This window comes from Caretta caretta, chromosome 9 (assembly GCF_965140235.1).
Source record: "Caretta caretta isolate rCarCar2 chromosome 9, rCarCar1.hap1, whole genome shotgun sequence".
NCBI lineage: Eukaryota > Metazoa > Chordata > Testudines > Cheloniidae > Caretta > Caretta caretta.
Genome location: NC_134214.1, coordinates 13,522,069 through 13,540,467, shown reverse-complemented (window position 1 = coordinate 13,540,467; position 18,399 = coordinate 13,522,069). Strand labels below are relative to the sequence as shown.

General features: G+C 42.0%; 1 protein-coding gene across 3 annotated transcripts in view; it reads left to right on the top strand.

Moving 5' to 3' along the window:
* Positions 1-18,399, top strand: part of NAALADL2 (N-acetylated alpha-linked acidic dipeptidase like 2) — a 935,367-nt gene that overhangs the window by 872,855 nt on the left and 44,113 nt on the right. For all 3 annotated transcript variants that reach the window (XR_012669850.1, XM_075132103.1, XM_048862820.2), the window contains one exon: positions 10,445-10,538. Coding sequence is in view for 2 of the 3 variants with exons in the window: in XM_075132103.1 (XP_074988204.1) it covers positions 10,445-10,538 (94 nt within the window). In the remaining variant the exon portion in view is untranslated. The remainder of the gene's footprint in view (positions 1-10,444; positions 10,539-18,399) is intronic.

Genomic DNA, 18,399 nt, shown 5'->3' with positions numbered 1-18,399 from the left:
ATATTGGCCTTTTCTGCAGCTGCATCACATTGTTGACTCCTAACCGTCACACCCTTTTCAGCAGTACTACCACCTAGCTTTGATTTTTTTTCCTTTCTAAGTGAAGTACTTTGCACTTATCTTTGTTGAATTTTATCTTGTTGAATTCAGACCAATTCTCCCATTTGTTAAGGTTGTTTTGATTTCTAACCCTGTCCTCCAAAGTGCTTGCAACCCCTCCCAGCTTGGTGTCTGTCATAAATGTAAAGGGAAGGGTAAACCCCTTTAAAATCCCTCCTGGCCAGAGGAAAAATCCTCTCACTTGTAAAGGGTTAAGAAGCTAAAGGTAACCTTGCTGGCACCTGACCAAAATGACCAATGAGGAGACAAGATACTTTCAAAAGCTGGAAGGAGGGAGAGAAACAAAGGGTCTGTGTCTCTCTGTCAGTATGCTGCTTTGCCGGGGATAGAACAGGAATGGAGTCTTAGAACTTTTAGTAAGTAATCTAGCTAGGTATGCGTTAGATTATGATTTCTTTAAATGGCTGAGAAAAGAATTGTGCTGAATAGAATGACTATTTCTGTCTGTGTGTCTTTTTTGTAACTTAAGGTTTTGCCTAGAGGGATTCTCTATGTTTTGAATCTAATTACCCTGTAAGGTACCTACCATCCTGATTTTACAGGGGTGATTCCTTTACTCCTATTTACTTCTATTTCTATTAAAAGTCTTCTTGTAAGAAAACTGAATGCTTTTTCATTGTTCTCAGATCCAAGGGTTTGGGTCTGTGGTCACCAATGCAAATTGGTGAGGATTTTTACCAAACCTTTCCCAGGAAGTGGGGTGCAAGGGTTGGGAGGATTTTGGGGGGAAAGACGTGTCCAAACTACGTTTCCCAGTAAACCCAGTTAGAGTTTGGTGGTGGCAGTGGTTATTCCAAGGACAAAGGATAAAATTAATTTGTACCTTGGGGAAGTTTTAACCTAAGCTGGTAAAAGTAAGCTTAGCAGGTTTTTATGCAGGTCCCCACATCTGTACCCTAGAGTTCAGAGTGGGGGAGGAACCTTGACAGTGTCATCTGCAAATTTTATAAGCATACTCTCCACTTCATTATCCAAGTCCTTAATAAAAATATCAAATAGTACAGGCCTCAAAACTGACCCCTGTGGGACACCATTAGATTCACCCTCCCAGTTTGACAGCGAACCATTGATAACTACACTTTTTATATGGTCTTTCAACCAGCAGTGCACCCCCTCATAGTAATTTCATCTAGACCACATTTCCCCATAGACTAGGTAGGCAAAGCTTAATTTATTATTTTTACCAGTTGTACTTTTTAAGCAGATGTTCCTCTAGTTTCTCCCCTCCCCCCTCCAAAACACACACACCACACAAGGTCTTGTGGGGTAAAGCAGAAAGAAAGGAGGTCAAAGAAATTGGGTCATGTTCCTGCCTCAGCCTCATCTTTTCTTGTATGATCTTTGGGAAAGTCACTTTACTACTTTTGTGCTCTAGTTTCCCCATCTATAAATGGGTGCAATAATAGGTCCAGTGATGCTTGATTGTATAAGCAATGCTTATAGAGCATGTTCAGATTCCAGTATTGTCAACTCTTTTGATTTTTATCGTGAATCTCATGATTTTTCGTATTTTTCTTACAGTCCTGGCTGCAAGAATCATGCTATTGCATGAGAACCTCTGCTTTTATTTTTAAAAAAAGCACACCAAACAAACATCACCATCCTTCATGCAGACAAAAGCTTGAAAAACCAAAAGGCAAATAAAAAGAACCCACATTTGTTATTTTTTTAAAAATCTCATGAGTTTTGGAGTCACTCGTGATTTTTAAATATTTGAGGTTGTCAAACACCAAGATGTTCCTATGAAAATCAATAAATATATGCAGAATATTATGATTTATTAAGGTCAGGACGCTCCTAGTATTGATACTTGTGTTGTGGTGGTTCCCAAAGGCCCCAAGCGAGATCAGGACTCCATTGTGCTAGTCACTGTACATATATATGGGAAGAGGGAAGATGTCCCTGCCATGAAGAGCTGATAATTAGGACAATTAAGCAAGATAGAAAATAATGGCCGTGCAACATAAAAGCATCATTTTAAATGTGTCTTGTGATTTACTTTTTAAAACTGAATTACTCGAATCACTCGCTCCTCCCCCCATATTCCAAGTAACTCAGCCAGCATGTTATCTTTCTGTGCCCACCCTCAACTGTCCACCCATGGGTATAGATGCAAGAGAAAAAAACATGACCAATCAGCTGCCTATTTTGGAAAACTGAGCCCCAGAGTTTAAATTCATCATCCAAGCAGATCTTAATTTCTGATGGGGCTCTTATCATTCTGGGGGAAGACCCCTGGTACCTCTTCTGTCAGTGGCGTGCAAGGCATGACCTTGTACATATAGTGAGTACCGGGTTACACTGTGCAGAGGATGCCATCATTATTGCTTGGGTCCCCTCACCTCTTCTGTCACAAATCAAGCATTGCATCCAAGGTCACACAATGAATCAATGTAAGGTTACCACCCTTGAGGCGCAAAAAACCAAACAAACAAGAAAGGGATGTCCCTTAGCAAAGGTAGAGGAGCACAGAAGGGAGGGGAGTAGGAGACGGTTCTGGGGAGTGGGAACAGGGCCATGCTGAGCAGGAACAGCTGCCACCATGGTGAGGAGCAGCGTGCTGTGGGGCTGCTGCCTAAAGCTCTTTTCACTGCTCTCAGCAGCTTGTTGATCAAGTGGGAAGCTGCAGCTTCTTAACAGTTGTTAACAGCTGCTGGGAGGGAGGAGGAACAGCAGCACCCTCGAGGAGGAGGAGGCGGAAGATAAGTCACCTCTTAGGCTGCTGCTAGGAGGGGAACTCAGCTGAGAAAAACCAAGACTTTTCAAGTCCTGAGAAGATTTATCAATTTCCCGGGACAGCTACCTCAAAAAAAGGAATGATCCTGGGAAAACCTGGACAGGTGGCAACCCTAACTGGGAATACTACCCAGGTCTCCTGAATCCCAACCATGGACTCTGTCTTCTAGACCACAGCTACTGTAAATTTCTGCTCTGCCTTTATTTACTCTACAGTGTATCACCGTGTGTCTAGTAAAATCAGCTTCTGGGCATGTACTCATTTTCTCAAATACATGATGATATGTGCATGCAGATCAGAAGGTCATTTTCTGAAGGCACAGCCCAATACAGTGTAATGGCTAACACAGAACAAAATGATCATGTACAGGAGAGGATAGGAAGTCCAGTATAGTAATACACTGACATGTAAAGGAGGAGCTGATGCTCAATTCAAACTTCAAGTACCTGTTTCTAATTCGCTGTAGCAGATAGAATCGGAGTGAATCCAGTGCTGAAGAACAGTGTTCACAAAAGGGTAAATACAGCAGTTTACCTGGCTTTTTAAGTTATTTTGTTTGTAACTTGGCACATAAACAGTTCTGAGATGTCTGTTTGGCATTCTACACGTGGTGTAGCTAAAAATGTCCAAAGGTATTACAAATACAGGCTCAACATTTGCACCCGCTGAGATTTGCATAGCATGTAGCTAGTCTTCGGGCACAGTTCTGACAAAAAGGAATAACTCCTAAGCTGTGGGATAGCTCTGTGCTAGAATAGCAATGCCACGCAGACCGTATCCTGATGTGTATTTTGGCACATCTATCTGTATTTGAAAGGTTCTTAAGCAAAGTACGCAGTCATGGCATAAGAGGGAAGGTTCTCTAATGGATTGGTAACTGGTTAAAAGATAGGAAACAAAGGGTAGGAATAAACGGTAGTTTTCAGAATAGAGAGAGGTAAATAGTGTTGTCCCCCAGGGGTCTGTACAGGGACCAGTCCTGTTCAACATATTCAAAAATGATCTGGAGAAAGGGTTAAACAGTGAGGTGGCAAAATTTGCAAATGATACAAAACTACTCAAGATAGTTAAGTCCCATGCAGACTGCAAAGAGGTACAAAAGGATCTCTCAGAACTGAGTGACTGGGCAACAAAATGGCAGATGATATTCAGTGTTGATAAATGCAAAGTAATGCACATTGGAAAACATAATCCCAACTATACATATAAAATGATGGGTTCTAAATTAGCTGTTACCACTCAAGAAAGAGATGTTGGAGTCATTGTGGATAGTTCTCTAAAAACATTCACTCAATGTGCAGCGGCAGTCAAAAAAGCGAACAGAATGTTAGGAATCACTAAGGAAGGGATCAATAATAAGACAGAAAATATCATATTGCCTCTATATAAATCCATAGTATGCCCACATCTTCAATACTGCATGCAGATGTGGTAGCCCCATCTCAAAAAAAGATATATTGGACTTCAAAAAGGTTCAGAAAAGGGCAACTAAAATGATGAGGGGTTTGGAACAGGTCCCATGTGAGGAGAGATTAAAGAGGCTAGGACTTTTCAGCTTGAAAAAGAGATAACTAAGGGGGGACATGATAGAAGTCTATAAAATCATGACAGGTATGGAGAAAGTAAATAAGGAAGTGTTATTTACTACTTCTCATAACACAAGAAGTAGGGGCCATCGAATGAAATTAATAGGCAGAAGGTTTAAAACAAGCAAAAGGAAGTATTTTTTTCACACAATGCACAGTCAACCTGTGGAACTCCTTGCCAGAGGATATTGTGAAGGTCAAGACTATAACAGGGTTCAAAAAAGAACTAGATAAGTTAATGGAGGATAGGTCCATAAATGGCTATTAACCAGGATGGGCAGGGATGGTGTCCCTAGCCTCTGTTTGCCAGAAGCTGGGAATGGGCAATAGGGGATGGATCACTGTTCTGTTCATTCCCTCTGGGGCACCTGGCACTGTCCAAAGACAGGATACTGGGCTAGATGGACCTCTGGTCTGACCCAGTATGACCATGCCTATGTTTTTATGTTCTTACATGAATATTTCACTGTGGACAGGCTTTTCATATCACGATGTCTGTGAAATTTGATCACTGTGGTCACCAGTTTGCATGTGGAGGTGGGGGCTGTCCATTGTTCTGTGCTGTCCTTTTTCTGTCCTGTCCAGGTCAGGTTTCCAAGCTGTTTTTCTGCCAGACATCGGATATACCAACGCATGCCCTAGTCCTGCAATCAGGGGTGAAAGTAAGCCGGTACGGCATACTAGTAAAAAGTGGCCGCCAGTACTGGCCCGTACCCAGCTGACTTTAAAGTGCTGTGGCAGTGCTTTAATGTCATTGCCCCTTTTGCTCGTCCCCCCCACTCCAGTCACCGATGGGGGGGGGAAAAGGAGCAACTGCCCCAGGGCTGGCAATTTAAAAGGGCCCGGGGTAGCAGCAGCAGCAGCTGGAGCCCTGGGCCCTTGAAATCACCACTGGAGCCCCAGGCGGCGCGGGCCGGGCAGTGTGGAAGCACTGGCTTGGGGGCACTGACCCCCAGCCCCACCCCTTCTGTCCGAGGCCCCACCCCTTCCGGGGGCCGGAGCTGGCCCCTGTATCAGTAAGTCTTCGGCTTTACTTTCACGACTGACTTTGTGCAATAAACCCCAGCACCCAGCTGGAGCCCAGTTGAAGTGAATGGGATTAAAAAGGGATGTAGAACTCTGCCAGCCAGTGCAGTCCGTTGCAGGATATGGGCCATCGTGACTGAGGTATTATGTCATGAATACAAAACCGTTTTCTGAAAGTGCAAGTAAACAATAGCTCAGCTAGCAAACATGTGAGCGAAAAACAAATGCTACTCTTCCTCCAACTATGTATGTGACTTCCATGATCACCATATCCTATATATGACTGCTGCAATTACATATTTAATATATGTCAGAATAACAGACATTTAATTCATAACCTATGACAAAACGCACAGGAATTTTGTAAGATTGATATTAGAAATTTGTAACTATCTTTGCTTTGCGGACAAAACATAAATCAAGTAACAAGAAAAACATCTTTTGGGATAGTAAAAAGAAAAATAAATTGAAATTTATAAAACATCTCACATTTAGAATATAAATCTCCAAAAATAATTGATTTGCTCAAAATAACACAAGAATAATCAGTAAAGTCTTATCCGATGTCCACTGTAGTCAAACGAGCCCCCCCCCCCCCGCCCCTTATTTCAATAGGCTTTGGGTCAGGCCCTAAATAAATACTGGATTACTGATAATTGTGTAAGAGTCCAATTTGTTGGTGTAAAAACAGCATTGGTCTCAAGATTAACAGAGTTATCTTTCCTCTCCTGACTTTGTGAGGCTAAAATGTTTTTCCTTTCATTGGGGACAAAACTAAGTGGTAGGACATTATGTGTGGTCCACAAATCTGGAATTTGCTAATCCCACTGGTTTGTTAGATTCCAGATTTGTTGCTGCATCTCAGGGTTTTGTGTTGGGAGTTGGATGGTGGGTTGGCTTGGGTTCTGAGATGTTCAGATGAGGTAAGCTTTCTGATGGTTGATTATATATTTTGTTAGTCAGGGTTACCTACTCTTGGCTATGGCAAGTTTATATTTTGTATTTTTTCTAGATTGTACATGCTGGGGAAAGTACTTAGAGGTGTTAGGATGGACACGGCATTTGTAGAAACAGTAAACAAGTTGCAGTTACTGCTGCAGCATTTTGTGGCAAGAGGCATGCATATTAGGTAAGGTAAAGGCATATTACATTCTATTTTTGGGGTTGTGATCTACCACAAGGGCTGTGATTGCCTCAGTGGCCATAAGAAGAGTGTGACATACTATTCACTTCACTGCAGTCCCCCTGCCCGTTTTAAATCCATTTGCCTGGATTTCCTCAGATATTGTGGAAGTTAAAGTGCAGAATATTTCCAGTTTAGAATAGGAGATAGTACACTTGGAGAAAGTGGTGAAGAATTAAATGAGGAATATTACCAATATTACATCTGTCACAGGTGAAAAACTACATATATAGATGCGTGTAATCCATTCATTGTTTATAGCCTTCCAGTCCTCCAGGGAATGTCACAAATCCACATGATGTCCCTGAGCGCTAGCTTTTATAGTTCATTTAGATCCGTGAGCTGGATGAAATTTGGGTAAAACTGCAAGCAAGTAGAGCTCCCTGATGAGCAGATGTGCTAAGATTTCAATGACTGGATGGAGGAAAAATACATCCAAATATACAGCTACCCTAAAAAGTGTCATGTGATGCTGAATCCCCTCTTAAGAGAGGCTTTCTCAAACCTGGCCCCATTGGGGAGGGTTGGGCAGTGGCTAGTGGTGGGTGGCCTGAAATTCTCCCACTGCTTATGTCTAGCCAGCCTGGTGTTGCAGGGGAGCAGGGAGGAGAAGAGTGCACTGCTTCTTTAGGGCTTTCCTGTTGGGGAGGTGAGAGAGACAGAACGGAGGAAGTGCAAGGGAGTAAGCGGGCTCAAAGGAGGAGACAGGCAAAAGTAGGAAGAGTCTTTAGGTGCAAGCTATGGGCATAAGGGATAGGTGGTCAGACTAGGGGAATCAACTCCAGGAGGTACAGATGGGGCGGATGTAAGGAAGAGAGCAGAGCCAGGGGGAGAACCCTTAAATTTAGAAAACCATTTTTATTATTGACTGTCACATTCCCAGGTATCCTCAATTCAGAAACCAAACTACATTTGTCAGATCAAAATAATCATAATTAATATTTTCTATATGTTGGATTTTAAGTCAAGGCAAATATGGCTGGGACAGAAGAGCCTTCCCATAACTTGTGCCTATCGGGTTTGTTTTAATTGTATTTTGTGCTTTCAACTATGTGATTGTGCATGGATACTTCGTAAGCATAACTTAGATACTTAGTGTCTGATGCTGCAAATATTACCAGGTCTAGTCTCTAAGCCAGTGCTTTCCATTGTTTAAGTCAAGGGACTACATAGGCTAGTGAGAACTGTGCCTAGTAATAGGTGTTTGCAAGATGAGGCATCCAGTTCATCCCTGGGAATTTCTTAGTTACTGTCATCCATCGAGCTTTGTACGATTTCTTCTTTTGCTTAGGGTCTCATGTCTGCCTGTCAATGGATCACCTGCAGCAGTTCTTATTATGTTTTAGCTGGACAGTGAAACAGCATGAAAAACATGATTATGTACAGCAAAGGTCAAATATATTTTGAATATTCAAAATTTTTTTGATGGAAGCAGCAGTTCAAGGAAATAATCGTATCCTACTCCCCTTTCAGTCCTTTTGTAACATACCCAGTAGCATTCTGCTATTATCAGAATCTTTTATACTAGCATTTCTCTTGAAAATAATTGGATCTGCACTATAAAGGTTACAGAAAACAATTTCTCAACAGATACCCAAAGCTTTAGTGAAATAGAAATATCATTCAGTGTTTTTTTTCCATACTAAAACACAGAACATAAACAGCTCACAATCAATTGGTATACTAACTATAACATTGTTCTTCAGACTGGATAATTGTGTGTATGTTGCATCAGTTATTGTGTATTATGATTGTTGTGTGAGGAGCTGTCATTAATAATTACAACTGGTAATGTGTGGTGGGGGAATCTATTATTATTTTGCTTTTTAGTATTTCAGTTTGTGAACGTAATGTTGTCTGTACCTTTCCTTAAAGTAGCCTTCTATTTAATAATTTAGTAGTCAGTCTGAACCATGTTTTGAAGGGAGGAGAAACATGTCTTTAGTTTGCATGTGTATTCTCTGGGGATAGACTATCCAAAAATAAGACTGTAAATAAGAAATCAGTGGCCTTTTCTGTCTTGCTGCAGTACGTGGGCTTGATGTATGTTTCTGAAGCATTATTACTCACTTGGCTCAAATCAATGCTCTGAGCTTTCCTCTCAGTGATTGATTTCTTTGGGTTAACTTACCATGTACGTGATTTAATAAACACTACAATTACTTCATTAACAAACATACAAAAGCGTCCACAGCAATATGTAAAACCGTTACTATGAGATTTGCAAATTGCTTCAGTCATAACTTTTTTTTCTTGGTATTGCCTAATCGAATGGATAGCACAATAGGGTGTTCATCTTTTGTAGCTGAGAAGCAAAACAAAATTGCTTCTGAGAAACATACATAGGAGGAGGAATTTAGCATAATCAAAATTGATGCTATTTGGGATGAAGGTGAAAGGGGAAGCAACTTCCTGGGATGCTTGTCTTCCATAGCACTTCTGATATATCACAAAAGAAACATTTTCCAGTGCTTTTCAAGTCTCAAATGTTTCTATATCAGACTATGCATTGAACAGAAGCTGCAACAGTCTCATAGCATTCATAGCCCAGAGATGTGTGGAGGCTGAGTGAAATTTATGTAATCATGAATTAAAATTTAGTGAAGGTTTGTATTGATCAAATTAAGAGCCAACGTTGATTTTAAGTGTAAATATTTCAGACAGTATCCCAATACTTAGGACGTATATATGTGGAGTATATGTATCTTTGAAAAGCCCACGGTTCATTCTCATTTAGTAGGGTAGTGGATCTGGAGCCATGTTGTTCCCCAACAACTTATACATGTCGACGTGTGATTAGGGCAACTGAGTCCATTTCACATGTGGTATTCGCACAAGGAAGGATTTGCAGGCTTTGACCATTTGAGATCAGAGTTTAGGGCTGAACTTTGAAGTGCTCAGCACCCATAATGGAAGCCTGATTTTTGTAGATTTCTGTTGTATTTGGGAATTTCCTCTCTTGTGCTACTTCTATTCCACAGCACCTCTGTGATATTTCACAAAAAGCAGCATTTCCCGATGCTTTTTACTCAAAAACTTTCCTATCTGAATATGTGCATTGAAAAAATTTTATATAAATCTTTATGTAAATTTATATAAATCTTCCCACTGTATTTTCCACTGAATGCATCTGATGAAGTGAGCTGTAGCTCACGAAAGCTTATGCTCAAATAAATTTGTTAGTCTCTAAGGTGCCACAAGTACTCCTTTTCTTTTTGCGAATACAGACTAACACGGCTGCTACTCTGAAACCTTCTTTAAGCTGTTATTCATGTCAAGCCATCATATATTCCCTAGACGCTGTGAGTACTCAGCTCAGTTTCTTTGTATTAATGTGATTCTGTGCTAAGAGTCTGCTCCAAAGCCTGTTAAAGTCTGTGGAAAAAATTCCCTTTGACCTCATTGGGTTTTGGATCCAGCCCTTCGTGTCTTAGTAGTTCATCTGTCTGCTGTTTAAAAAAAAAGAAGAAGAACATTTTAAATTTGCTTCCCACTTTTAGAAATACAAGAAGATATTTTTTCTTAAAAAAAATCTCCAATAGTATCCTGTGCCATAGGAAAGCACTGAACAGAAGTGGTCATAAATTATAATCTCTTTATACATTTTTGTACTAGAATTATTTGGTTAATGATGGGTGTTGTGTGTGTGTGTTTTCAGTTTGTCCTTAAAAAGCTGTGTGTTTTATTCAGCTTCCCTGGCAGACCAATATAATGAAGTTATCTGGTATTCCAAATGAAATGCTGAGTATTAAATGGGTTAGAAATTATTTAATCTCTTTTGATTTCTTTCAGCTAACGGGAGAGGTGACTTTGCAAATTGCCAGTGAACCAGTTCTGCCCTTTAATGCCCTGGACATCGCATTAGAAGTTCAGAACAGGCTTAAAGGTAATTTTGTTCGAGCAAGACTAATCTCAGCTAACATGAAAAAAGGGTCACCTACATTTCAATACTGAGATTCTCAGTTTCAGAGTAAACAATACCTGCTGATTTTGTTACTCAAACAGAGTCTTTCTATGACGTTGACTGAAACATGATTTTAGTTTAACATAGGATAAATTGTTTACATTTCTTCTGGTCTTACTAAAACAGTTTAATCAATAATTAGTATTAAAATCTCATAATTACTGTCAAAGGTAAGCAACCTCCATGACTGAGCTGCAAGATTTTCTTTCCATTTAATGCTACATTCAGTACAAGCAGGAAGGGGACTCTGAATTTCACAGCCATTTAGGCTCTGTAACTTTCACCATTTGACAAGTGGCCATCTTGCTTGTTTATTTATTACACTAGTTCACATTGGCAGCAGATCACTCCAACTTGCCTCTGTTTTCACAGCCAGTAGGAAGCAGGATAATATACTGTTGAATAATTTGTTTGAGTTGATTTATCAGTTAGATCCTGAAGGCGCTGTGTTTGAAACTGAATGACCTTGGTCTGTGTGTTTGGATCACAGGCTGAGGGAAGGGAAAAAAAACAATTCCTGTACTGGGAAAGTAGAGATTTCCCTCAGCACTTGCTGCATCATGGCCTACACATACAGGGGAATTATCACCCATAGAGAGGCAGATATATCTCCAATTGAGGTGGGGAGAGAAGAGGATATGTTCCCGGTACTAGTGAATTCATCCCAACAGAGGGCTGCAAAGGCAAAAGTGTGGCAGGATGGTTTCCTGGAGCATTCACAAAGGATTGAACTGGAGTGCATGGCCCTGGAAAGGGTTATGTGTTAGAGGCAAATGGTTGTGACGGAGCACCTTTAGTTACAAAGGTCAGGCTGGGTTGGGTGAAGGGGATGAGGGCTCCGGCTCAGGGTGCAGGCTCTGGGGTGGGGCCGGGGATGAAGGGTTTGGGTGCAGGAGTGTGCTCTGAGGCTACGGCGGGGAGAGAGTACTCCCCCCGGCTCTCTCGCCCCACAGCAGCACCTGGGTTGGAGGAGAGAGGCGCCTCTCCCTGCTGCGGCAGCTCCAGGGTTGGGGCTGCAGACTAGGCACCCTTCCCCATGGCCCCAGCAGGTCCGGGCTGGGGCTGGCCACGCCTGGGTCCAGGCTGGGCTGCCCCGGCCACAGAAGATCCAGGCCACAGCAGAGTTGGGGCCGGGAGAGGGGTTCCACAGCAGGTTTGGGGCCAGGCCCTGGGTGGGTTCCCTGAGTGCCTGTGCGGCACTAAATAGGCTGCTGCGATGCTACAGAGCTTACAGGGAACTTTTCCCTGGGCCCTTTAAAATCATATGGGCCCCTAGGCAATTGCCACCTTTGCCCACGCCCGTCAGCGGGCCTTTCTTGACACCTCCAGCTCCCCTTCCCCATCATCCAAGCTGTCTCCTTTGGTGCTCATAGATGTGCCAAATATGGCAAGCACTTGCCACGTGAGGCATGATCGTGATGCTGAGAAACATCCGTCCTTGCCATGAGACACCATCACCTTCCCTTAAGCCGTACAAAGATACAATCTGCTGACATTCTGCCCTTAGTAAAGGTATTGTAGCAGAATGACAGTTCTGGTATAGTTCAGGTTAAAACCAGCTTTCTGTTTAAAGACGGACTCTTCTAAGTGCTGTAAAAGCCACATAGTTAATCATATTGCCTTGAAATGTGATGTGCATCATGGGGCTACAGGATTGTTAGTGATCCAAATTTGGGACCATTTCACCAAGTGGTTCCCAAGATACAGCTCTCTGGAAAACTACCTCTACATTGCATGACCTGGGTGATTGAGGTTACATTATGGTCATTGAATCTGAGCACGAATCCAGCCCTGTGAGTTGAAATTCAACCCAGGGCAGAAATCTGAAGTAAAAAAAGCAGGCATAGTTCCAGTGCCTCTATGAAAGGGACATTTTTGTTTGGGGGAAATGTAATCTGAGTACAGCAGCATATTCAGAAGGTGCTGAAACTATTTTTGAAAAGAAAATAACACATGGGAATGCTCACTGGGAGGGGAGAGGGGAGCAGGGATGCAAGAGAAGGTGGGAATGGGGGAGAAGGGTTTGTGTCTGCAGCTAGGGATGGGGTACAAGGGAGGGAGGTAAATGCAAATGGGTGGTAAGGGAGAGAAGAGTGGTCAGGAAAAGAGGTAGGGATTAGAGGCAGTGAAAGGAGAGAACACGGGAGGGGTTGGAGAACGTGAGGGGTTGCAGAGGAAATTTGGGGGTTAGGAGTGCATAAATCAGCCCTGAATTCTCCCTCATGTCTGTGCTGGGATCTGACGTTGTCCTACCTCTCTACAGTCCCTCTCCCTGCCTACTGTGTGTTGTGGGATGTGGGAGACCCTGCTCCTCTTGGAGAGTATGAGCTCCTGTCCCTGTCCTTCCATGCAAGCTGGGATCTGGGATGAGCGGGGGAAAGGAGGTAACAACATCTGAAATCCAGACAATGAATAGTTAAGATGCCTATCACCTGTGTGGTTGTTGGATCTTGGGATCGAACTGGTGGTCTGCCGCGAAGCGAGCTTCCACCCGCCCTCTTCCTGGATCCCAACAGGACCTGTGTGGTGGGGAGAGCTGGCCAGCGTTTGTGGGAGGACCCCAGTTTGGAGGGGAGATGGACTGAGTGGACCTGACCCATGGCTGGAGAAGCCTGGGGCAAACAGCAGCAAATGGAGGTGGGATAGTGGGAGTGAGAGGCCCACCTCAGTGTGCAGCTTGGGCTATATAACCAATGTAGCGTGCGGCCCTCCAGTAAACTGCAGCCTGTGATGTGTGTATGCAGCAGCATAGGGCAGGAGACAGAATGGAACAACTTCTTTCGTGTTGATGGTGTCTGTAGTACCAGTTAATGGCTTAATGGGATGAGAATGGAAAGGGGAGCTGGAAGTGGTGGGGGGCTACATGTTGCAGGGTGGAGAAGGAGAGACAGACACAGGTCTTCTTTCATACTTTGTTACTATAGCAGCCATGTAATAAAACTGTTAATGTTTTGGGATATAGAGCAGGGACGAGATTTCTCTCACCAGCCCTGTTAGTAATCACACACTGTAAACATTTCAAGCATGACCATTATCCCCATTCCATTGTAGCAAAATATACAGGAAGGAGGAGTGGCACTGAGGAATCACATAGCAACCATGTGGTCTAGTGGAAAGACCACTGGACTGAGACTACTAGCTTTGCCACTGGCCTGCTGGGTGACATTGGGCAAGTCATTTCACCTCTGTGCCTCAGGTTTCCATCTGTGAAATGGGGATAATGTAAAGTTCTTTGAGGTTTACTGATGACTATATAAAAGCATTTAGAAGATTTATATTTAGAAGACTTATAGAGATGCTTTTAGAAGATTTTCTAAATGTGCAAAATCTTCTAAACATCAAGATAGTAATGTACCCTAACTGGTCCTGCAGACTCTAGCCAGTCACAGAACAAATCAGTTGTTTCTCACAAACATCCATGTCAAAAGGGCTTTTCTAATTGGTTGATTTGCTTGTGACCAGTCATGCTCTTCCAAGTGGTCCTGAAGAAATGTATTACTGTCAGAGGGCAGAAATGTAATTTTTAAATACTTAAACCTCCACCACTACCTTTTTATAAGGGCAGTTGGTTAAAGAGAAACATTATTGCACTCAATCCAGCTGTCTAGAATAAATATCTATCCATTGTCACCTCTCTTTGAATAAAATCCACATACACCATGTGTAATGAAAGTCAGCTGTATAATTCAGTGATCAACAGAGTGCAGGCTCCCAAGTCTCTTTCTGGTACCTGCATGTTTATTTATTTAACAACTTTAAATAACTAGCTAGATGATTCATCATGATTCATACTGGAGTGTGCAGCACAAAGAATAGAAAATGTAGAATAATAAAGTGCCCTTGTTTTCCCTTAAGTGAAATAACACTTGAAATTTTTTTTCTTTTCTCTAGGGTGATGTCACAAGATGTTTAAAATGATATTAGTTAACACATCCTTTTCTTCTGAATCATCTGCCCTTCCAGTTTCAGCCTCTGTGTTTATACATAACATAAATCACACTTTGTCCCATCAGTGAAGTCCACTATCTTAGGATAATATGATTTCTCATGCCCTTATAATTCCCTATGAGTTCAATATCTATAAATACTTAAGGTTTTATAAGAGACTATTAAATAAATTGTTTGTTTCATATAATGAGTGCAGTTTTAGTGTGTGATGCACACAGTATATATAGCTCATCATTTTATATGAAATGTAGTGGGTTTGAGGGCAAAATACTTATCACATTGTTTTAAAACAAAAAATTCCAGTGTAAGCATTCCCTTGTTTTTATGTTAAAAGGGTGGTCTACATGGCCTCATTTCCAGATATAGAATGATGAACTATTCCCCTAAGCTCACACTCACTGTTGGAGAGGCTTGATTGATATGCACAATCATTTGTATTATATTAAGAATGACAATGCTAAATATTGCATGCTGCTTGATATATAAACATTGCTGATGAAACTAAATAAATGTTTCTAATGCAGTGAATTTTAACCTTTCCATGCTGGCAAGACTGCAAGGATCATGCATTCATAGTCCATCTATTATGCATAGACTATGTAAGGATATCCTTAGCTAGACATGATGCTTCCATTGGATTGTTCGATATCTTTCATTACTCGTATATGGTCCTTGCACTTTTGCTGATATGGGTAGGTGATTTTTATCATTCCTCTTTTGCTTGTGTTTTTACTGCTTCTCCTGGGTGCTCCAAAAGGAGGCATGAAGATGGAGGGGCCATGGCTACCACTGCTGGCCGAGGATGGAGAGCTGGACATTGTGTAACATCTCTATTCACTGCTTGGAACTCAAGAAGGGATTTTTTGCCAGAATTCCCCCTAAAGTGGCTCTAAATGACATAATCTAGGCCTTATCATACACATTCTGCAGAGACCTAAATATTTCAAAATTAAAAGGAACCAGTTCTAACCATAAATTTGCCTTGTCTTTCACTTTGTTGCTCTCAGTAGATATTTTTAAACTGTCAGGTGGATTTCTCAGGGTGCAATTTTATACTTACACACTATAACTGGGCCCTAATGAGATTGTTGAGCTGATTCAAGCATACGTTTATCCACACCAAAAATGGAGTTAGTTTGTTGATATCCAAAAAACCCAAACTTAATGTTCAGATCTAAGGGAAAAAAATACGATATTTTACTGGATGTCTGTAAATAGAGGAATAACACAGTGATTCTGTTAATCTGTTTCAAGAAATCACTAAAAACCAAATGCACCAAATTGTCTCACATCTTTTGCATTCAAAACAGCAGGAGATAGCGTCATGTAAATCTAGATCAAAGCATACATTTCTTTCCTTTTTCATTACGATACCAATAAGTTCTAGTTGGCTGCTGATTGCTTATTAACAGAAAGAGAAGGGTTCTGAGTAAAGTAAGAGATTTTATGAAGGTAAATAGTAGCATAAAGATTAAACTTCTGTTACTTTATAGATTTTGTGATTAGATTATTGTTTATCTTACATTAAACTTCACAGTTTTATGAAAAGACTGCACTATCATTTGATTCTTTAGGATGGTTAATATTGTCTAACGTACTTTGAGACATATGAAGTGTGCCTGTATGGCAAACCATTTAGAATCAGTCAAAATCTAGCATCTCTAAGGTGCCACAAGTACTCCTTTTCTTTTTGCGAATACAGACTAACACGGCTGTTCCTCTGAAACCTATCCTAAAACCTGCACTGTTGGGACCCAACACAATCATAGAATCATAGAATATCAGGGTTGGAAGGGACCTCAGGAGGTCATCTAGTCCAACCCCCTGCTCAAAAGCAGGACCCATCCCCAATTAAATCATCCCAGCCAGGGCTTTGTCAAGCCTGACCTTAAAAACTTCTAAGGAAGGAGATTCTACCACCTCCCTAGGTAACGCATTCCAGTGTTTCACCACCCTCCTAGTGAAAAAGTTTTTCCTAATATCCAACCTAAACCTCCCCCAATGCAACTTGAGACCATTACTCCTTGTCCTGTCATCTTCTACCACTGAGAATAGTCTAGAACCATCCTCTTTGGAACCACCTCTCAGGTAGTTGAAAGCAGCTATCAAATCCCCCCTCATTCTTCTCTTTTGCAGACTAAACAATCCCAGTTCCCTCAGCCTCTCCTCATAAGTCATGTGTTCCAGACCCCTAATCATTTTTGTTGCCCTGCGCTGGACTCTCTCCAATTTTTCCACATCCTTCTTGTAGTGTGGGGCCCAAAACTGGACACAGTACTCCAGATGAGGCCTCACCAATGTCGAATAGAGGGGAACGATCACGTCCCTCGATCTGCTGGCTATGCCCCTACTTATACACCCCAAAATGCCATTGGCCTTCTTGGCAACAAGGGCACACTGTTGACTCATATCCAGCTTCTCGTCCACTGTCACCCCTAGGTCCTTTTATGCAGAACTGCTGCCTAGCCATTCGGTCCCTCGTCTGTAGTGGTGCATTGAATTCTTCCATCCTAAGTGCAGGACCCTGCACTTATCCTTGTTGAACCTCATCAGATTTCTTTTGGCCCAATCCTCCAATTTGTCTAGGTCCTTCTGTATCCTATCCCTCCCCTCCAGCGTATCTACCACTCCTCCCAGTTTAGTATCATACGCAAATTTGCTGAGAGTGCAATCCACACCATCCTCCAGATCATTTAGGAAGATATTGAACAAAACTGGCCCCAGGACCGACCCTTGGGGCACTCCACTTGATACCGGCTGCCATCTAGACATGGAGCCATTGATCACTACCCGTTAAGCCCGACAGTCTAACCAACTTTCTACCCACCTTATAGTGCATTCATCCAGCCCATACTTCTTTAACTTGCTGACAAGAATACTGAGGGAGACCGTGTCAAAAGCTTTGCTGAAGTCAAGAAACAATACATCCGCTGCTTTCCCTTCATCCACTGAACCAGTAATCTCATCACAGAAGGCGATTAGATTAGTCAGGCATGACCTTCCCTTGATGAATCCATGCTGACTGTTCCTGATCACTTTCCTCTAGTGTAAGTGCTTCAGGATTGATTCCTTCAGGATTGACTCCATGATTTTTCCGGGGACTGAGGTGAGGCTGACTGGCCTGTAGTTCCCAGGATCCTCCTTCTTCCCTTTTTTAAAGATTGGCACTACATTAGCCTTTTTCCAGTCGTCTGGGACTTCCCCCGATCGCCATGAGTTTTCAAAGATAATGGCCAATGGCTCTGCAATCACAGCCGCCAACTCCTTTAGCACTCTCGGATGCAACGCATCCGGCTCCATGGACTTGTGCACGTCCAGCTTTTCTAAATAGTCCCTAACCACTTCTTTCTCCACAGAGGGCTGGCCACCTACTCCCCATGCTGTGTTGATAGAAGATAAGCTAGAATAAGATAAAATAGAAGATAAGCTTTGATAAGTAAGAGCATTAATTTTTCATGTAATATTTTTCCAAAAATTTTCTGCTTCCTATGATTACATTTTATACCTTCAAATAATATTTGACTGAGTTGTCAACCTAATGTAATCAGTCACTAACCTTCACAGTTCTAATCCATAATTATGTCAATACAGTGGTACAGGATCACTGCCTATCATCCATCCTCATTAGGGAATAGCAAACAAGTTAAAAACAGTTAGAAGCAGCCCAACCTCTCCTTCCCCTATGTCCCAAAGAAATCTTATCCCAAACCAAATCTGACCCTAACCCACCCTCTCTCACTTTCCCCCCTCAAAGTGACTTCTGCCTGTGCTGAAATTCATATTGATACTTCAGCAAATGTGGCAACCTCTGCTACACCACCTGCGGTCTTCTCCA